This window comes from Myotis yumanensis, unplaced genomic scaffold (assembly GCF_028538775.1).
Source record: "Myotis yumanensis isolate MYYU_CA2020_CCGP unplaced genomic scaffold, mMyoYum1.0.hap1 SCAF_4, whole genome shotgun sequence".
NCBI lineage: Eukaryota > Metazoa > Chordata > Mammalia > Chiroptera > Vespertilionidae > Myotis > Myotis yumanensis.
Window position 1 is genome coordinate 77,503,565 of NW_027223755.1, and position 23,553 is coordinate 77,527,117.

At 34.1% G+C, this 23,553-nt stretch overlaps 1 protein-coding gene across 1 annotated transcript in view; it reads right to left on the minus strand.

Moving 5' to 3' along the window:
- Positions 1 to 23,553, minus strand: part of FBN2 (fibrillin 2) — a 244,389-nt gene that overhangs the window by 131,458 nt on the left and 89,378 nt on the right. The window contains exon 7 of the mRNA XM_070411499.1: positions 23,069 to 23,194. Within this exon, the coding sequence (XP_070267600.1) occupies positions 23,069 to 23,194 (126 nt within the window). The remainder of the gene's footprint in view (positions 1 to 23,068; positions 23,195 to 23,553) is intronic.

The window sequence follows — 23,553 nt, forward strand, 5'->3', positions numbered from 1 at the left end:
AACATCAACAAGAAATTTTGTGTGTTTTTTAAATGTGTTCTTAGAATATTTATTTCCATGTATGCCAAGGAACTTTACGTATTTGGCCATTCTGTATAATTTTTTTTTGGTATAAAAAGTATATTCTGTTGATATTCAACTTCTATTAATTCATATACTGTTTAAAATTAGGAATATTCATGACCAAAGTTTAAACCCAATAAATTGCTAACTATTTCAAGCTTTTTAAAGGACATAAGCATTATTGAAATAAAATAAGTTGTAATGGAAAATTAATGTTTTCTTTCTCCTTTTCAGATTTTGAAAGCAAGGTATACACAGAATTTCATTGTATATTTATAAACAGCCTTATTTAAATACAATAATTGTGTGGTAATGTAATTCACTTTTATTTAAAGTATAAAATTCAATGGTTTTTAATATATTCATAGGATAGTGCAAACATCATTACAACCTAATTTGAGAACATTTTCATCCTCCCAAAAGTAGTTCCATCTCATTAGTAGTCACTCTCTCTGTCTTCTTCCAAGCTCTAGGCAATAACTAATCTATAACTAATAGATCTATAAGTAATACTAACTAATCTGTCTCTATAGATTTACCTGTTCTAAACATTTCATATAAATGGATTCATACAATATATGACCTTTCATGACTGGTTTCTTTCACTGAGCATAATGTTTTCAAGGTTCATCCATGTTGTGGCATATATCAGTACTTCATACCTCCAGACTGTTGAATAATATTCCACTGTATGGACATACCACATTTTATTTATCCATTTATCACTTGATGGTATTTGAGTTGTTTCCATTTTGGGGCTATTATAAATAAAGCTGTTATGCACATTTGAATACTAGTTCTATTAAGATATGTTTTCATGTCACTTGAGTATATACACAGAAGTGAAATTGCTGTCATATAATAACTATTAAAAACTGTCCAATTGTTTTCCAAAGTAGCTGTAATATTTTACAGTATCACTAGCAATATATGGAAATTCCAATTTCTCCACATCCTGCAAACACTCATCATTATCTTTTTTATTGTAATGGTGTGAAGTGGTATCACACTGCAGTTTTGGTTTGCATTTCCCTAATGACTAATGATGTTGCATACATTTTCATGTGATTATTGGCTTTTTATAACTCTTCTTTGGATACTACTATTCAATTATTTTGCTCAGTTTTTAATTGAGTTGTATTTTTATAATTGAGTAGTAAGAGTTCTTTATATATGTCCTATGTATATGAATTTCCATATGAAGCTTAGAATCAGATTGTCAATTTCTGCTAAAAAAAAAATAGCATTTTAATGAATACTGTGTTTTATCTAAAGATCAATTTAGGAAGCATTGCCTTCTTAATAGTAAGTTTTCTGGTCAGAAAGAAAGAGTATCATGAGGGTGATTAAAGAGATGGAGGAGATGCCCTAGCTGGTTTAGCTCAGTGGATAGATCATCGGCCTGCGGACTGAAGGATTCCAGGTTTGATTCCATGCCTGGGTTGTGGGCTCTATCCCCAGTAGGGGGCATACAGGAGGCAACTGATCAATGATATATAAAGAGCTGGAAGAGAGAGCTGGAGGAGAGAGGTTCTGTGTTAATGTGTATTAGGATGGCTTTGACTGTAGGTAAAGAGGAGGTGTCAGGAAAGAGAAGATATACAAGCTAGAAACTTAACTAATTAATGGCAAGAGTTAGAAGGAGTCTAGAACAGTGAAAGAATTAGGTGCAGAGTTGGAACATTTTTTTCTGGAAAGATGGAAAGATAATTCATCAAACGCAGGGAAATGGAAAATGCAGATGTAGTAATAGAGGGAATCTGAGCCTGAATAAGTTCACATAAAATAGCTCAGTCTTTTCAATAGAATAAAACAGAGTACTTATGTACAAAACTTTCATGTGCATAAGAATCACCTGGACAGCTTATTACACATGCAGATTTTGACTTCTAGTCAAGATACTTCAGTACTCCCCTTCTGCTCCAAACACATAGCAGTGACAGATGACATATAAAAAAAGAAAACAAAAAGACCCAGCTGGTTTCAAAATACAAGATAAACATTTCCTTGGACCAGAAACATAACTGCAAAGCAGAGAGACAGCTGAAACTAGGGGTTTGCTGGACTCCTTCCCCAGAAGCTGCCAGTGGTGGCCAGGAGATCAGAGTTATGCCCAATGATGACATTGTGTGATAAAAACTAGAGGAGAACAAGTGCAGAGGAGAAAAGGGTCAGGAAAAACTTCCACAGGAAACTGACAGTTAAACTGAAACATAATAAATAGGTCTACCAGAGGCTATGGCAATGAAATGGAATATTGTTTTCCAAGCAGAGTAAAGAGCACACACAGAGACAAGGCAAAAGAGAGCATAATTTATCTGAGGAACTAAGTAAATGTTAATGTGTCTTGAGTCACAGAGCATGTTGAAAGAAAGGAGGCTGGAGAGGTAAGCAGAGGACGACATGCAGGAACTTTATCCTGAGAATAGGGGACTTAAACAAGGGAGTTACATGACTAAATTTGTGTTCTGGAAAGTTCACCATGGCTGCAATATGGAAAAGGGAATGGAGTGCAACAAGCAGGAGATAGACCTCAAAGAAAGCCGTCCCAAAGATAGAGACGAGAGACAGTGGTGATGAAGGTAGAAAAGTGGATCAACTCAAAATATATTTAGGAAGTAGAATCTATCCAAATGTCTTGGGATAAAATGGTTGTGTCAGGAAAGGGAGGTATTGAGAGTGGTACCCAGATTTCTGTCTTGGGCAAGAGAATGGATGGATAGTTGGGTCAATCACTGAGATGGATGACATGAGAAATGCTGGTAAGGCACATGTAGAGTGGGCTTAGTGGAGCTAAAGTCTGTGTACGAGTGTGAGGTAACTGTGGGACACTGAAAGCACGCGTGACTCAGAGGCAGCTGCATAGGAGAAATCTGTGTCCTCTTTTGGGAATCCAACTCTATAATTTTTTTATAGGAATGGGAAAAGTCTATCTAGTGATTCTGATGAAATCAGATTTACTTGACTGGTGAGGCTATTCCCTAAATTACAATGCGTTCAAGAATAAGTCAGAAGAAAGAAAGTAGAGAATGACTGTAAATAATTCTAAAATTGGATGTGAAGAGAAAGGAAAAAAGAGGGCAGTAGCCCAAAGGGAAATGAAAAGAGAAAGATACCATTTTTTAGAAAGACAGAAAACACCAGGGGCCATGTAGAGGACAGAAGCCTACTATCTGTCATGTAATGTCAGTATCTTTGTGTTATTTCAGGGTTTTACCATAGAAAGATTATATATTCCTTCTTAATCCCTTTTTCCTCTTGTTATTGATCTAGGGAAGTACATTTTTAAAATAGTTTCTGTTTGTTAATATTAATAGGAACTTTTTAATAAAGAGTTTGGGTCTACGTGGGCAAAATAATAGCATTATTAAAGGGTTACAATGGTAGCAATGTAATGAATGGTTCTCTTTTGGCTTGAAATTAATACTGCATCTTTGTAAATACTAATTTGGAGTAAGTAACTCAGGCATGAATTAAAGGCAACAAGAGGCAATTCCATCACAGTGCATTTTAACGTTACAGCAATAGTTGGAAAGCTATTTCTATTTCAAAATGCATTAAAGTTACTGATAACATAGTCAAACATTATGAGTTTAAATTTTTGGTCTGCATTCCAAAATGGTATTTCTTTGGAAGTGTAGCTATTTGCCAGCAGTGACTTTTCCTTTCCTTTCTTTCCTTCTCTTTTTTCTTTTCTTTTTAATTTACTCTGGGTGGAAACATTTTGTTAGTCCAAGATAAATAAGACCAAATTATTTATAAGTTTTAAAATATTGAAGACTTAAGATGATGAAGCTGAGTTTCTGTAGGAAAATACTTTTAACAATTGAATGGTAAGCTATTAAAATTATGTCCTCCAGAATCTTCCTTTCTTCTAATCCTCCCTGCCTTCTACAATTACCTAAAAATATTTAAATATAGGGAAATTAAATCAAAAGGCTCCCTTACTGTTGAGTAAAACCTACACTTTCAACAACACAAATGTCAGGAAATTCCAAAGTTAAATTCACTATAACCATTTGGACTTGGCAAAGATGCAAGAATTTAATATTTTCTGTTCCCATTTTTTCTTGTTAAACATCAGTACATTAAGATGTAATCATAAAATCCCCAGGATTTTAAAAATATTTTGGCACAATGCAGTAATAACCGCAATTTAAGAAATCTTGATCTTTTATTGATACTCTAATGATGCATCAAGTCACTTATTTTGTATCTTCTAAACAAATGACATCCAGTGGAAAAGAAATCTATCCTATATTCCATTATAAAAGTATCTCAGACATATTCATTAATCTCTGTGCTTTTCATACTTATTACCATTAAAAGAAAATAACAAAAATGGTATGTTCAGTTACAAGACTATGAGCAATTCTTATAAAGAAAGTTAATCTTTGAATTAGTACAGATGTGTTTTCTTGGGTTTGTTTGATTTCCTTATTTCCTTATTCATCTGACAGGTTACATTGATATACAGTCAGTTTAGATTCAACAAGTAACTGTACACACACTGAATTACAGACATATCTGTGTATTATACACAAAATGCATACAAGAGCAGATATGTGAAGACAAGGAGCTCATTCCTAAGGCTCAGCTTCAATTAAACTTTGATCTGTTCAACGGGGTGATGCATGCCATCCGTTAGCATTCTCTGAGCCAAGTGGCAGATTTAAAATGGCTAACATGGGAGGCTCAGCAAGACCTTGACTGGATCTCCCTCAGGTCACACTCTAACCAGGCTACTGGAGCACAGACACATTCACACTGCATCTTGAATGATTACTTTATGGTGCAGGACAGAACTGTTACTTATCCATAGGAAGTTATCTGGACAACTCATCTCCTTTCTTTGAGGTCCTGATTGGGCAGATGAGAAACATACATTCACTGCCCCTTCCCACACTCTAGTTCATAGACAACAGTTTCCAAAAATGATCCTCACTACTGTTAGTTCTCTTCAACCTCTTTAAGGATTCTCTTTTTACACAGCCTGGAGGTGAGGTATGAACCACTGAAGGCAGGACAATCTTCCCCTTTCTCTCCACCTCCTTTTCTCCCTCATCTCATTCCTATTGCTCAAAAGTTATGCAAATGATAAAGACAGTAGTTACATATTGTATAGTAACATTCCTAAATTTTAATTACTTTCTTAAATAGGAGCATATTCTAGAATACATTTTATTCATGAGATCTACATAGTTTGATTCCAGATAGAAATATTAATATTTAATTACCTAGCTACTATAAATCCTATATACACTAGTATCCAGTTTATATAAAATTGCAAGATTATACTTTGTGAAAAGAAAACATCAAAAATAACAATCTCCCATCTTGAAGCTATAAGGAAAAAACATACAGGAAATACTTTAAAATGTAAAATCAAATTTCAAATAAATGCCAGAATGCTTTACTTCCTGTTTTTCTTTGCTAGTTAATTATGAAAAATATTTTTCTATCATAATAAATTAAGAGAAAATCTTCCATGTGGGAGAAAAAAATTATGATAATCTAATTTGTGAATAGCTGTATTGTATGAGTTTGTTAAGTTGAATTAATTTTCTAAGCCTACAACTAAATATTCACAATATGGTTTTACTAAAGAATTGGACGAAAAATTTTTTTAGTAAACTTCAAATGTTTTCTATTACAAAGTATCTTCAAAGGCTTCAAATCTGTTATGCTTAGAACCAACAAAACAAGAAAGCAACCTCTGATATTTTTTTTCAAAATATCATTAAAAGCACTTTTATATATGCCTTCATGTTAAACAGAAGCTTTAGAAAAAGTTTGCTAATATTTTTGTTTCTTTTTAAAAAATAAAATACAATACTGACTGCGATAACACACACATCCCTTCTTTTTGAGTGACGCACTGATTCACATCCCATATAACTTACAGGTAGATGCATAAAAGTAGAACAACCTGAAATGGTGTTAACAATGTTGAGAGCACTTTCTTCTAATTTTAGGAATGGCCAGGTTTCCAACTGCACTCTAGGTAATAGTAGAGATTAGGAAAGGAGCAATATTATATAAAGAAGGGTAGCAAGAATAGAAACTTATAGTTGGAGGTAAGAAAGGTAGACCTACAAAGAAAGATAATAAAGCTAAATTTACCACGATCTTTGCAGGGCATTATTTTCCCTTTGGAACTCTTTGGCAAACATAATGGCAACTCTGAGTTCCAGTTGAAGAATATTCATTTTGGGAAGTCAAATAGCTTTCTGATGATGATGATGATGATGATGATGATGATGATAAATCTTACTATATCATTTTTCAAACTCATCAAAGAGCCACATCTCCTTACCTATTGCTATATCACTGAATCATCTATAGTATTACATATATATATATTTTTTTTTCTTTTAAAAAATTTAATATAAGAGAACTTTTTAGGGCAGTGAAAATACTCAGTGTGATGCTATAATGATGGATACATATCATTTTAAATTTGTCCAAATCCATGAAATGTACAACAGAACTTTTAGGTAAACCATGGACTTTGGGTGATTATGATGTGTCAATGTGGTTAATTACTGTAACAAATGTACCGCTCTGGTGGGGATGTTGATAATGAAAGATGCAGTGCATGTGTGGGGGCAGGGAGTATATGGAAAATCTCAGTACCTTCATCTCAATTTTGCTAGGATCCTAAAACTGCTCTAAAAAATTAAGTCTTTATTAAAAAAAAAAGTAATATGATCTTTGTTCTAATCAACAGTATTTTCTGGAATAACATCCATAAACATGTATGATGTACTACTTGTGTGCTTTTTCTTAAAACATTTTATTAAAATTATTATAACTATTAAAATAAAAAATTGTTTATCCATGATCCACCTAAAGTCATCTATCTAGTATAGAAAGTCATCTATCTAAGGAAATAGCTGCAGAATTAGATAGAGAGAGACTATTTGAAATAAGGCAAGAATAGTGGTAATCAAAAATGGACTAGCAATCTGAAACCCACTGCCTGTTTTTGTAAGTACAGTTTTCTTAGAACATAGCCATGCTCATTCAATTATGTATTTATTTTCTATGGCTGCTTTTACATGTGTGTTAGGATACTAGAGTTGCATATTTGCAAAAAGAGTGACTTCTACATCCTAAAATGTATTATTATCTGGCCCTTTACAGAAAAAGTTTGTCGACCCTTGATCTAGAAGGGTTCTGAGCTTAAGAGTGTCTCACAAGCATCTTGAGGAGTTTGCTTTAATTTAAAGTAATAAAACTGAAAATCATAGCATTTGGGTAAAATTTATACGAAAATGAAAGTTCAGGATGTCATTTGGGAAACTAACCTCAAAAAGAAGACCTGTATCAGAGAATTGGAAAATGAAAGTCAAAAAACAAGTTTTAAATTAAACTAGAATTCTAAAGGATATATTAATTTTCTGATACTTTCTTTTACCAGAATTAAAAGAAAATTAAAGTATGCCGTTGGTATTTTAATGGGGATTGCACTGAATCTATCGATTGCATGAGTAGTATGGACATTTTAATGATGTTGATTCTACCAATCCATGAACACAGTATATTCTTCCATTTGTTTGTGTCGTCCTCTAGTACTTTTTTCAGCATCCTGTAATTTTCTGAGTACAGGTCCTTTACTTCCTTGGTTAAATTTATTCCTAGGTATCTTAATTTGTTTGTTGCAATGGGATTGTTTTTTTAGTTTCCCTTTCTGTGAGTTCATTATTGGTACATAAAAAGCCATAGATTTCTGGGTGTTAATTTTGTATCCTGCTATATTGCCGAATTCATTTATTAGTTATAGTAGTTTTTTGAAGTCTTTAGGGTTTTCTATGTACAATATCATGTCATCTGCAAATAATGAGTTTTACTTCTTCTTTTCCAATTTGGATGCCTTTTATTTCTTCTTCTTGTCTGATCGCTATGGCTAACACTTCCAGTACTATGTTGAACAGGAGTGGTGAAAGTGGGCATCCCTGTCTTGTTCCTGTTTTTAGGGGAAATGGTTTTAGTTTTTGCCTACTGAGTATGATGTTGGCTCTAGATTTGTCATATAAGGCTTTTATTATGTTGAGGTATGATCCCTCTATTCCCACTTTGCTGAGAGTTTTTATCAGGAAAGGGTGTTGGATTTTGTCAAATGCCTTTTCTGCAATGGCATACTTCAAAGACCTAGAACAAACTCCAAAAATTCACCTGGAATAAAAAAAGACCCCGAATAGCTGCAGCAATCTTAAGAAAGAAGAACAAAGTTGGAGGGATAACAATACCAGATATCAAACTATGCTACAAAGCCACTGTTCTCAAAACTTCCTGGTACTGGCACAAGAACAGACATATTGACCAATGTAACATAACAGAGAATCCAGAAATTGACCCAAGCCATTATGCTCAATTAATATTTGACAAAGGAGGCAAGAGCATACAATGGAGTCAAGACAGTCTTTACAATAAATGGTGTTGGGAAAATTGGACAGATATATGCAAAAAAAAAAAAAAAAAAAAGAAAGAAAGAAAGAAACTAGACCACCACCTCACACCATACACAAAAATAAACTCAAAATGGATAAAGGACTTAAACCATAAAAACCCTAGAAGAAGCCATATGCAACAAAATAGCAGACATTTGTCGTAGAAATATCTTTACTGATACAGTTTCTAGGGCAATGGAAACTAAAGAGAAAATAAACGAATGGGACTACATCAAAATAAAAAGCTTCTGGACAGCGAAAGAAGCCATCAACAAAACAACAAGAAAGCTCACTGCATGGGAGAACATATTTGCCAATGTTATCTCCGATAAGGGTTTAATCTCCAAAATTTATAGGGAACTCATACAACTTGACAAAAAGATAAACAATCCAGTCAAAAAATGGGCAAAGGACTTAAATAGACACTTTTTGAAAGAAGATATACAGAAGGCCAAGAGACATATGAAAACATGCTCAAAGTCACTAATCATCTGAGAGATGCAAATCAAAACAACAATGAGGTACCATCTCACACCTGTCAGAATGGCCATCATCAACAAATCAACAAATGACAAGTGCTGGTAAGAATGTGGAGAAAAAGGAACCCTCTTGCACTGCTGGTGGGAATGCAGACTGGTGCAGCCAATGTGGAAAACAGTATGATGTTTCCTCAAAAAATTAAAAATGGAACTGCCATTTGACCCAGTAATCCCACTTCTGGGAATATATCCCAAGAAAACAGAAACATCAATCACAAAGGATATATGCACCCTTATGTTCACAGCAGCACAATTTACAATAGCTAAGATTTGGAAACAGCCTAAGTGTCCATCAGCAGATGAATGGATTAGAAAACGATGGTACATCTACACAATGGAATACTACGCTGCTGTAAAAAAGAAGGAACTCTTACCATTTGCAACAGCCTGGATGGAACTGGAGAGCATTATGCTAAGCGAAATAAGCCAGCCAGAGAAAGATAAATATCACATGATCTCACTCATTTGTGGAATATAATGAACAACATAAACTGATGAACAAAAATAGAACCAGAGTCATAGAAGCATCGAACAGACTGTCCAACCTATGAGGGAAGGTGCGGTGAGGGGGTAAGAGATCAACCAAAGGACTTTTATGAATGCATATAAGTATGACCAGATTGGGGGGAGAGTAGTGAGGGCATGTGCTGAGGGGTGGGGGCGGCTGGGGAGAGGTCAATGGGGGAAAAAGGAGACTTATGTAATACTTTAAACAATAAAGAATTTAAATTTTATAAAAAATAATAATAATGCAGGGGAGATAAGACCTATTGAACAATGCCTATCCAAAGTAGACAAGCCTAAAATAAAAATTTAAAAAGCAAACAACAACAACAACAACAACAAATTAACGTAAAAAATACTGATTTTGCTGGGAAAGAGGTATTCTTAATGCAGACAGGAACAAAATGAAAAGCTGCTTACTTTTATGTGATAGAACTATTATGATATTCTATGACAAATAGAAGGAAAGGAAACTTTTATTTATAGGCACATAGTCCTGGAAGCATTTCCAAGAATTTGGAAGATGGAACCATAGCTGAAGAATATGTTTATGCTACACCTTAGCATCAGCTAAAGGCAGTTAAATTAAGCTGCACTAAATGTAATCTGATTGCATATAGCTGTTGGTAAATATTGCCTAAACTGTCTTCTGTCATTCACTAGAACTTAGCCACATTCCCAACTTAGCCATGCATTTGCCCTAAATGTGCTGCTGCTGGACTGGGACAAAAATATATACCAGATAGTTTTCACAGCTAAACTGAAAAAGACATGTCAGCATGTGAAATATGAAACTACAGCCCATTAGGAAAACTAAAGCTTACGTTTTAAAAAAAACCCACAGTAACCAATCTAATATCCATATGATGACATTAAAAGAAACATACTCATACCATAGCTAAGTTTATTTATTTGTTCATTTATCTTTAATTTTGTGTCCTTGAAATCAAAGCTACTTAAAATAGTTGTGTTCTGAAAGTAAGGAAAACAATAGGTACTTGGAGAAACAATTTACCTCACTTTGACCAAGAGCAGGTTCTATCGTTAAAATGTTCAAAATCATTCACAGTATCCTTAAAATGTAAATTAATTGTACTAGAACCTAGCAAAGGCAAAGTAGAGATGAGAAACGTTGCACACTGAAATATGAAAGGACTGCATTAAGAAAAAGATTCCTAGGTCAGGACTAAGAAAGAAAGATAATTCAAGCATTTCACAGCTTTGATTATTTATATCTGTACTAAATGGAAGCATCTAACATAAATTAGCAGCCTGGAACAATTTTCGCCAGTCCGTCATATATTTTTCAATGCCTGGGTATTGAATGAAGTATACACAACGTCAGTAAGTGACAACACTTGCAAGAAATGCAGTCCTGGATCAAGGTATTGTATTTCAAGTTCTGTTACATTTTTACTTGACTACAGCAGGATATTTCTTTAGAGTAGACTAATTTCCTTCAGGCATTGAGCCATGGTAATTTGTGAAATGGCCTCTTTCTCTCTCTCTCTCACTTTTCTCTCAACAGAAGCTAAAGATATATTTCAGGAATATTATAAAACTAGGATTTTATTTTGTTTATTTTTGTAGGCATTATTACTTTTCCATTTCTACTATGAAACAAAAATTATTTATTAAGTAAAATGAAGAAATAAGGAGGTATGTTTCAGTTTATATCTTTTTCCCCTAATGGCAAAGCTCAAAAGCGTTCATCTGATCCTTTCATTCCAGGGTAGAATAGATTTTTCTATCAATAACACACACCTAATTTTGTTTCTAAGAAAGGTGTTTTGGAGGCTCTCAATTTTTCCAGTGATCTTCAGCAGAAACCGAACTGCAAAAATAATGGAAATTACTTTACCAGGCTTTTTTTTTTTTTTTTTTTGCCTTTTTTTTTTTTTTGTATTTTAAAAGGGATTTAAATATACGATGACACAGGGGAAACAACATTGGTCCCCACCATTTGGGAAAATTTCTCAGAATCCACTAAAATGCAATTTCCTGACCATTGTGTTATGCTAAATAAATCAAGTCCTCGGGGTCTCAAATGTCCATTTCTGTAATTTGGATGGAACTGGGTTTGGGGGAGTAAAAACAGGCTGAAACCAGTCAGGAATTAATGGATAACCTGAAACCACAGTTCCATGTTTCCTCATCTTGATGATGGATTTGGGTCTATTTCATTGTCTGTGAATACTGTCATCAGATTAGGCAAATATGTATTCTAGTAGGTCAATTTTGCTATTTTTTTTTAGGATTAAAGGAGTTTATTCATAGGAAACTACTAGAAGTCATAATTGAAATGTTATATTAGAACTCCTTTACAATTAATTTGTAAAGATCTCAACTCACATGGTTTATTGAATCTTTAAAAATTAATTTGTCTGTACTATCTGTGCCTTCTTTAACAAACACCTAAAGTGTCAAATGCTTTCTTTATCTTATATTATACCATAAAGACCTCTTGCAGAAAATACCACTGTCATCCCCATGGTAAAGATGAAGGCATTCATTTGCTAGAGTTCACACAGTAACCACAAGGTTCAGCTGGAGCACAGATCCTGACATTTGGGTCCCAAATCTTGGGCTATTGACCACCATGCTCTCTTCTCTCTCAGCATTTGTTTATTTTTAATTGTACTTAAAACTTAAATTGTCATTTCTCTTTACAATGTTCCTCTTGTTATTAGAATAAAACTTTAAAAAATAAATGTGTTATAAAAGTTAAAATGTGGTGTGCATATTCCCAATTTTGATTTACAACCTGGATGACATGCGAAAGAATGACTTCTTGTTGAATTTTTTATCCTGGAATCTGTCTTTTTCACAGACTTCATGTTAGTAATGATGATGTTACCCACTGTGCCTCAAATAAAGAACTCTTTCTCCTCTAGGCTTTCATAGAAAAGTATATGTGCAACTTTCCATGTAAGCCATTTTGTTTGGGTTGAAGTTAAAGGGGTGATGTCACTTTGGTAACCCCCTATGAAATATTGCTGTTAGTTGACTAAGACTGTCAAGGTACTGCCCAAGTAACTTAACGCAATTGTTTCATTTGTGGGAAGAAACAAAAAGAGTTTAGATTGGCAACTTCTAATAAATATGCTTGGAGTAGTATGTCTAATTCTGCCTCAACTGTCAGCTTTGGGCTGCTGTTGGCTGCCCCTTTGGACATCCTACCAGTCTTCACAGCTGGTCCCACTTTCTTGGATGTGACCTTTTCATTCATGAGATACATGGGGGCTTCTAAAACTCAATCCTGAAAATCCCACTGCTAGCCTGGCATATGACCAATACACCCTTTCCGATGATTTTAAAAAGCATAAATGGTTCATATTTCCATTTTAAATTTTATTTAATAGACAGGCAACAAATTTCTAAGCTACTCAATGCTCTGCTTCCAAACATAAATGCACCATGAAAGCAGATTCTTAAGAGCAAAGGACTTTTACTATCAAGTGATTACAAGTAATTGCCTATTTTATATGAAGAGAGGAAGAAAGATAGAGAATGAGAGAGAGACACACACATCCTGCTGAAAGTTATTTTTGCTTAGCATCCATAGGAAAGCATGGCAAGTTAAGACAGGCTTTGATTCTCAAAGCTATTAGTTCCATTAAAAAAGTTTATAACCTATAATAAAAGGTTATATGTCAATTATACCTCAATGAAAGAAAGAAGACCAAATGAAAAGGCTGGAAGAGAGTGAGCGTAGGAAAAAGGAAAGGAGGGGAAGAAAATGGAAAACATAATCCATTCACTCACTCCTGTTTATTCAACAAGCACTTATTAAGAGAATACTCTCTATTAGATGTTGAGGCATTGTGAAAAGTTCCTGAAAACTAGATCATAAGAATGTGGTTGGGGAGTAGGAATTATAATGAGGAATTGAATTCAACCCAATTTACTTTTGGGTCCAAGGTATCACAAGGAGATGACAAAAAAGTTTCCATTATTGTCCCTGTGTTAAGAAAAATTTATAATTTTGCTCTTGGGGTAAAGAGTATGGGGAGCTGGGATGAGGAAGGGTTAGGGTTAGGGTAATGTTGAAGTACCTCTGTTTCTCCTGTATGACTTCTTGACCTGTATTATGAGCCCAAAGCCTAATGGAAGGGCCCTAAAGAGTGATCTAGAAGATCAACTTAGTTTGTGAACCAGAGTAGGATTACTGACCACTCAGCAGATGCTTCCTCATCAAGCTGGGAAGAGGCCTGGGCATCACACAGGCCTGGGATGAGGTTGACGTCACCCTAACTGAAGAGTATGAAGTATGAGGGTCTTTATTCCCCAACTGGGCACCAAGCAACAGTGGGAACAAGGCTCCAGAATGCTAGTGATGGTGTGACCTAAGCTGCTTACACAGACATCAATCATAACAGAAGTATGAATGAGACACCTTTTAGAAATAAATGGATCAAAAGGAGGACAAATATTCCTCTGGAAAATCAAAATGACGCTGGCTCCATAGTTTGTTCTATGCTGAGCAAACTAGTGGGAACAGTGGGCCCTACTCTGAAGGAGACACCTAGTTACAAAAGTGCACCGAGTGTATGTGTCTGGAACAACATGCAACTATATAGGTCAATTATAACATTTTAAAAATATTTTTTATTGGTTTCAGAGGAATGGGGAGAGAGATATATAAACATCAACGATAAGAGAGAATCATTGATCGGCTGCCTCCTGCACACCCCACACTGGGGATCAAGCCTGCAACCTGGGCATGTGCTCTGACTGTGACCACCTGGTTCTCTGGTTGATGCTCACCTGTTCACAGGTTGATGAATTATAACTTTTAATATTAAATGAAAAAAGTAAGTTCCATAATAGCATTAAATCTTTTTTTGTAAAGTTTTAAAAACTGAGATGTATAACAGTAGTAGTAGTGATAAGAAATGGAGTGTCTATAGATTTAATAAAAGTACCTTTAAAAAAGGCAAGAAATGTTGAATCCCAGATACAAAGTGATAGTTATGTAGGGGAGGGGGAGGCATCATGGGTAGTGCAGGTAATTATCATAGTCCTAGATTTTGTTTTTGGTCGTTTCATAGGTGCTTATTTTATTATTTAAAATAATTAACTAAATAAAAGCAGGCTACAGGTGGAATAATAATGAGATTATGTAATAAAACAAATCCTATTATTAATATAATTCTGTGCAACACAGAGAAAGAGCTACATATTATATAAACGCATATGTATGTATGTAGAGAAAGAGTGAGAGTGAGCAAGAGAGAGAGAGATGAATTGCTGAAATAAAGAAATGCAAACACCATAAAGTAGAAAAAGATTGACATGTTTTCTACTTAGAAAGTCCTAACCCACCCCACTGAAAGGAGCAGCTGTATTCTGGCTGCTCCATCAGTTCTACCTTCACTGGTAGAACTGCAGCTTGATGACGAGGATTTTATCAGCTTTTGTTAAAACATATAATGACAGATATCTTTTTTTCTTCACAATAGACTTTCACATACACCCTTTTAAATAATGCTTGTGTTTTTGTCAAAAGCAAATTATAATCAGTTTCATTGTAATTATCATCTCTGGCCCACCTCTCTCTTACTGTCTATTTTACTCCTTCTTCAAGCCACTGCACATATTTTAATGAGATTCTTTTCCTTGACAATTAATGACAATACCATTAAAGTGAAACACATTTCATTTGATGCTTCTAAGCACTTAATGATTTATAAAAGTAGTAGTTTTAAGGTTAAATAAAATTCTGCTCAAGTTCCAGATTTTCATTCCACATGTGAGAAGCATTAGATGTGCATATATTGTCTACTTGGCAGCACATAATGTGCCATGGACACAGTGCCCTGGGGGTTAAGGTTGCAATGCCCCATTACAAAGGCTGTACTAAGGTTGTACTCACTGTTCCAGGCCATCAGGAGAGAGACAAGAATCCTGCTACAGGAATTTGTTGAGAGCTTAACAGAGAAAGTGGCAAATAAATGGGTCTTTCCTTCCTCTTCGTTTTTATTTTTTTGAGTAAATAGTACATTTACATGGCTCAAAGTAAAACACATATTAGAGCACTCAAGAAGTCTTTTCTGTCCCTTTCTCCAAGCCAGTCAATTTCCATCCCCACAATATCAATGGACACAGATTTTCCAATATCCTTCTATGGACATTCTATGCATAATAAGCATTCACACACACTTTATCTTTTTAAGATGAAAATGTTTTACAACTTGCTTTTGTCACATAATAAAATATCTTAAACATATGTTTATATCAATATATAAAGTCAGCAACCTTTCTTAAGGATGAATAGTTTCCACTGTGTATATGCTTCACAATTTAACCAGTTACTCTCATGTGTATGTTACTCTGTTTTGCTATTACAAAAAAGACAGGAGGAATAAGCTTGTAAGTCCATCATTTGATTGAGGATAGGATAAATTATAGAATTAAAATTATGAAATAAATTTTATGTACATTTTGATAGATAGTTCTAAATTGCCCTCTACCAAGGTAGTACCAATTTTACACTTATCAGGAATTTATGAGTGTCTATTTCCCCAAACTCTCACAACAGTTTTTCCATTAGAATTTTGTTTTATCCAAGTTCATAGGTAAAAAATGTTATCTCATAATTTTATTGTGCACTTTCTTATTTTATTGGGTATTTTCTTATTGATTTGAAGAATTTTTTATGTATTAGAAACATGTCTTTATTTGTGTTATTAGTTGCAAGTATTTTCCGAGTTTACCATTTGTCTTTAATTCTTACTTGTAGTGTGTTTTTTTCTTTTTATTGCCTTGCAATTTATTTCATTAAATGTAGCTGAAATTACCAATCTATACCTCTAGAACTTTTAGGTGAAGTAACATATAAGAAATACTTTCTCAGATCTAAGACTGTATAAAAATCCCCATGATTATTTTAAATCACTATATCTCTTTTGTTGATATTTACATCTCCGATTCAGTTAGACTCTATCTTGGTATAAGATGTGATGACACCAAACTAATTTTTTTCCCAAAAGATACCCAGTCATTTCAATATCATTCACTGTATATTGTATCATTTCCCCCATCGATTTAAATATTATATATTTGGGTAATTACACTAGAATTTCTATTGTGTTCCATTGGGCTGTTTGTTTACAGGCTAGTACAATAGTAACTTAAATATTTTAGCTTTCTAACAAGTTTTATATCTAGAAGAGATAATTATCTACTTTTCTTTGAAATGTTTTTTCCTTTTCTTATCTTTTCATAGAAATAATAGAGTATATTTGGCTATTCTAAAACTATTTCTTTAGACCTCTACTATTGACTCTTTTCTATAAAGAACTACTTCAGTTCCACTTATTCCTACTCTTAATCTCCTAGACCTTCAATTCCAATGCTAAAGTCATAGTAAATGAATTACTTAAGATATTTTAATGAATAGAAAATACAACAAAAATCCATGATTAAGTATCTAACACATCAGCCATGAGAGGCAGTAGAACATACATTGAAGGGAAAGGTTATGTTTTTCAAGAATTAGTCCTTGTGGGCTATCCTTCCAAAAGGTTCCTTGGAAACCAGCTACATCTGAGTGCTTAAATTGGTTAACCTGCACCCACACCACAAGGCTTGGACCCCTGAACCCTGATGACATAAAGGAAAGGTTCCCCCACTCATGAAAGGTGAGGTAAAGAAACAGAAATAGAGGTCAAGGTTCCATCTTTTTTCAGACTTTATCATATTTGAGGAGAGAGGCAGTGCTTTTATCAATCATGAAAATTCCACTGCCAATGCCAGGACCACTAAACTGGGTGTAATTGTGGCCTTTTGCTGGATCGCAGGGCATACTACATAATACAATAAGCAAAGAGAGAATTGTGCTCATATTGCTGCTGCTGTCTTCATGAATTTCCCCCATGAAATGTACTCTGTGGGCTGGGATGTGTGCTGCCAGGTTATCCACCCTTGTTTGCTCAACAGTCACTAAGAGTGGAAGCTCTAGAGTGAATCTAGCAGGTTGGAATCCTGGCTCTGTGGTTTCCTACCTTTACAACCTCGAGAAAGTTACTTAGCCTCTCGTGTCTCAGTTTCTTCATCTATAAACTGGGTTCATGGTAGTAACCAACCTCACAGCCCTGTGTAATGATTAAATAAGAAAATCCATATAAAGTAATTTAACTATTGTCTATAATATATTAAATGTTCCATAAATATTAGCTCTTACGAAGATGTTATTTTGGTACGCATCATCTGCTGGCAGAATCAGGTAAGAAAAATAATTAAAATACAATGTAAAAAGTGCCATGAAGGAGGAACAGCTTAATAGTTATGGGAGCAGAAAGTAGGTTTGGGTTTTTAGCAGCCTGGCTTTCTTATTTAAGAAAGAGGAAATTTATGTTTTAACTACAGTGTTCTAAATGTCTTTTTAAAAGAACTTAAAAGATGATAGTTTTGTGGTTTTTAAACTGATTACCTAAAAAGTTTTATCTCTTTCCAATATTTACAACCCCCTTACTTAAATCTCAATTTTAATATATATAGCTTTCTTTTTGAGGAATAGTCAATGAATTTATTTAGCATTTATTTTAAAGTTAAAAAAAATATAAAGTTAATACACTTTTGGTACTATGAGTATAAGCAAGTACTTTTCAGTTTAGAACAGAAGTTTATTTTTCATGGTTTATCAAAGCGGAGTTGGAACAGCAGCTATAGCTACTATGCCAACAAGTTTTGTAAGTTTCATGAGCATAAATAAATTTATTTGTTGTCACAGATTTCAAACAACTAAATGCTGTGGTAATGGAACAAAGCTGAAGACTCTTCAGAATAAATTGTAAACAACTATTTGGCCTATAAAGAGGCATGGAAGGGAAACTTTCCAATACAGTGATGCTATTTTCCTGCCTTCCATTTAAGCCAGGAAAGAATAACTAGCTCCAGGAATGTTAAAGAAGGTATAGTCTGGAAGGGGGGATCATGCAAGGACATCTGGCACCTACGTGTGCTTTATCCAAATGGACTAAAATTCAAAATAGCATTTATTATAAAAAAGAAAAATTCTGGAAAGTCTTCTGATATACCATTTCATATTATATTAATGGGTTCTGCTTGCCTTCTTCATTTAAATTAAACAAATACTTAGATGAATGAATCTTTGAATAAAGTAAGTAACCGAAACAACCTTCTCTTTGGATGTGAAGACATACTTTACTACACCAAGGAATCATTTTGCCGACGGTGTGACAAATAGGAAAAGCTTTTGTAGCCAATCTGGCCCAGGAGAAATAAGACATGACTTCAGTAGGTATAAGAGGTTTTATTAAGTCTGGGACCCTAACTGAGTAAGAAGGAAAATAACTGATTCTCTTCTTTCTTACACATATACACACGCACACACATACACAGATTCCTTTCTGCTTTGGGCTCAGAGTTACAGCTTGGACAGTAGTCTGTATCTGAACATGCATGAGAAGAACCCATATGAGAATCCATCCAACCAATGAAATAAAACAAAACAAGTCTCAACGATAGACACTGAGTCATATGCTTCAAACACTGAACTGGGAGATGAATATCATTCCACCTTTTTTATTTTCGTTTTAGTATAAACTGTGTATGTTCAAACTTAAATTTCCAGCAGAACAAGCCTTTGAAGATAAGATTTTAGTTAAGAAGACATCCAAATGAACAAGCAGAAGAATGTTCTTCGTTTTAAATAGAGAGCAAAGGTGTCTCACCTCAAGAGCATTAGCTGCAGGTGAATGAAGAGGGACAATGACACAAAGATCTAAAAATGCCAAATTGCATTTAATGTTTATGCTCTTGGTCTTTGAATGGCAAACAGAACAAAATAAAACTATGATAAAAATGAAAAAAGTCAGATGAAGGAATTATTCCTATGATAAAGACCATTGGCCTCTTTCCAAATACAATTTTAACTGTCCACAAATTTCAACTTCTTTTTGGACATTCAACCCAAGTCAAAGAAATTAACTTATTATGCACACCACTCCCAACTAATCAACACATATTTTTTGGAGCCTACAAAACATCATGAACAATTCCAGGAAACATCATTTTGTTTTTGTCCTTAAGGAACTTACTCAAGTGTTGGAGTGAGATGGTCAACAAACAAAGTATCAATAACACAATTTTTAAAAGTTAATAAGCTAACTTTGCAGTTTATTATTAATGCTACAACCATTTCCTCAATCACTCAGATCCAAAACACTGGAACGACCTTTCCTATTTCTGAACAGACTTAGTAAATTAAAGATAGAAAAAAATTCTTTAGAGAATTTCATTGCCATATAAACAGAAATATGATATGTGCTATAATAGAAATAGGAACAGCATCATTTTAAAATAAATTTTCCAAAACTACTATATTTTACATTCACATTTTAATCCACATAAAAAACTAAAATACATTACCTTTGACAGTTTGTCAAAGGTTACTGTTATGGTTGTATTTTTATTTGGAGCAAACACTAAATTTATGTCAACATCTTTACACTGATACAATATAAACTACACATAAACTGAGTATAATTTAAAACCTGTCACTGAGTGAGGCAGTAGTTTACAGTCTTTCCAGATACATTATACTACCAATTACATTAAATAATTTACATAAGGAAATGCCACTCTATCTTTTACATAGAAGAATACTATTACCCAAAGAAAATCGACAATGTTGTCACTTTTAAGACCTATCTAAATAAGTATGACTTATACAAAAAGTAAAGACTTCATAAATCCTTTAGTTTTCAAATTCTAATTACCACTTCTTCCAATTCTGCTATTACCCTCCAATCCCAAATATTAAATCACATAATTCTTTCTGGGCAGTGGCTAAATGAATTTGGCTGCCTGGGCAGGAAGCAAGGAAAGGGATGGCTGGATTCAGGGCTCAGGGTGGTGCCTCCATTACATCAATAGCCCCCTTTCCTAAAGAACATAGACAAGTGCGAATACAGAGTTGCACTGTCTTTCTCCAAACTCTGTCTTGGCTCTGTATGTTGTTTTGATGAAAAGTGATTTAGAAAAGGCTCATTCTATTTTCAACTAAGAAGAAATATATATTGTTTGATGACTAATGGAAATGTTACACCCATTTAAATCAGTCAGTGGCTGTGCCTTCTCATCTATAATCATACACAGTCTTTTTGTTCCTAAATCTACCATCCTTGAATCTTGTTCGGATATTATTCCAGAAGTACAAAGTGAAGGAGGTGACAAAAGCTTGAGTGATAGAATCAACCCTAAAAAATGTCAGTAGAAGTAAAAAAAAGTAGTAAGGATGCAGCAGCAGCACTGCCCAAGCTTTTTGCAGATTGCTAACCCTGGTTTAATTCCTGTGCTAACTCAGATAATTTTCTATTTTCCAAATATTTTTCTTAACCTTCCAATATAGGCAGACTTTGATTATCAACATTGCATTTAAGTAGGATAAACTAGTTGAACATTCATGCTGTCAGTTACAGAAAGAATTTATTTGGTCTTTAAAATAATTAACCACATTTTATTATCTTCTCTTTTGGGTGAGCATGAACTTAAGTTTAATAATGCAAAAATTTGTGAGGATTACTTTGGAGCTAACTATAAATGAACTGAGGCAAATAGGAAGTATAGAATGATACATGTCCCTTGGGCTCAGATAGCATGTGCACCTACTCCATCTCCTGTCTAGTGAAATCATTCATGTTCCTGTTTGCTTTCTTTAATTAAACTCTAGATTTTACCTTTTCCCATTTTTTCTTCTACAGAGAGGAACACAACTTTTTATAACCAAGTAACAAAAAATAAACAGAAATACTGCCTTTTGAAAGGAAAAGAACAAAAAAATTATATACACCAGAGGGTTATTTTAGTTATTGGAGGTAAGGGGGTCTAAATGAACTTGTGACCATTTTTTGCACAGGAAGCAATTACATGCTTGATACTTTTAGTCTCTGGAACTCAGAAAATGCTTCCAATTATGACCATAGTAGGCAATATGAAATAAATTGAAAATACTGAATTTCCCATATACATTTTTCCACCCCAGTTAAGCTAAGATTGGCAAAAACAAATTTTTAGAATAAAATTTTCTAAACTTTGAGGAGATAAGAATGCTTACATCACACACAAAAAATGAGAATAGATATACTGTATTATTTTTATAAAACTACCTCAGTTGAAATAAATTGATTTAGGAATATAATAATTGAAAAGATAAACATTATACTTCAATACTAACAGAAGCATAACAATTATTCCAAATATCCATGTTCATTAAACCTCAACACACTTAAACGCTTCTTGAATTTTATAATGATGAAGCTTTGGATCACAATTATAAGAAGTTAATTTATTTTATTTGAGTAATGCTGATGGAATTTGTATTTTAATACTATAATCTAAAACTATATTCTGGAAAATTATTATTATTTTTAAAATATTTTTGCCCTAGCTGGTTTGGCTTGGTGTATAGAGCATCAGCCTTTGGACTGAAGGGTCCCAGGTTCAATTCCAGTCAAGGGCACATGCCGGGTTGTGGGCTTGATCCCCAATGTAGGCCTGATCCCCAATGGGGGACGTGAAATTATGCCTGTTTTTCAGTTTGGTGGGCAGTCAAGCAATAATATTCAATATAAAAATTAGAATATTTATTGTATAATGTATGACAGAGTATGAAAATCATATGAATCATTCTACACAGGACACTATATTTCTTTTTTTTTTAAATATATTTTATTGATTTTTTACAGACAGGAAGGGAGAGAGATAGAGAGTTAGAAACATCGATGAGAGAGAAACATCGATCAGCTGCCTCCTGCACATCTCCTACTGGGGATGTGCCCGCAACCCAGATACATGCCCTTGACCGGAATCGAACCTGGGACCTTTCAGTCCGCAGGCCGACGCTCTATCCATTGAGCCAAACCGGTTTCGGCCAGGACACTATATTTCACTTATACTTCTCTTTACCGAATTTTAATATTTATATAATTTTGTAAGTGAAATGGCAAAAATTCATTATGGAAAAATTCTAAGTGGCTGGATTCCATTCTCATTACAAAATAAAAACTGGGTTGCCGAAACCGGTTTGGCTCAGTGGATAGAGCGTCGGCCTGCGGACTGAGGGGTCCCAGGTTCGATTCCGGTCAAGGGCATGTATCTGGGTTGCGGGCACATCCCCAGTAGGAGATGTGCAGGAGGCAGCTGATCGATGTTTCTCTCTCATCGATGTTTCTAACTCTCTATCTCTCTCCCTTCCTCTCTGTAAAAAATCAATAAAATATATTTAAAAAAATAAATAAATAAAATAAAATAAAAACTGGGATACTACACCAGATGCAAAATGCTCATTGGTTCTTCCCAAATCAAACCCATTAAATATACAAACCAATACAAAACTACTCTAAGGTTATGATGCCACTTTCATATCAAATTAAAGAATTATAATTATGATAAAATTCTTCAAAATTAAAAATGAAGGTATGTTTTTGGGATTCAGAGTCATCAATTAGATATATGGAGACACTAAAAAGTAGAGACACTCACCCTCACACTTCTGAGTAGTTTCACTCTGCTTGTGACCAGCAGGGCATTTGCATTCAAAAGAGCCCACTGTATTGATGCAGTTTCCTCCCTGACAGATCCCAGGAATAGCTTGGCACTCATCAACATCTGCAAAAAGAAAGCATTTTAAACATAGATACCACTAATTTTGAGACTATCTTTTTTTTTAATGTATAGAAAAGTTCAGTTTTTCTCAAGAGAATGGTGTGAGTCAGGACCGCTTTGTATGCATATTTTTATTTTATTTATTTTTTTGTATGCATATTTTTAAATTAATTTAAAGAATATGTACATGTTATAGATTTCATTTTGTTTCCTGATTTTTTTGTTTTGAAATTTTATTTTTAAAATCCTTCCATGTTATTATATGGACAAGAAATCTCTTGCTTTGGTGTGCTGCAGAATACTTCTGAGTGTGTTCACTCTCCTGCGGATGGGCACTCAGTATGTACCTCCAACTTCTCACC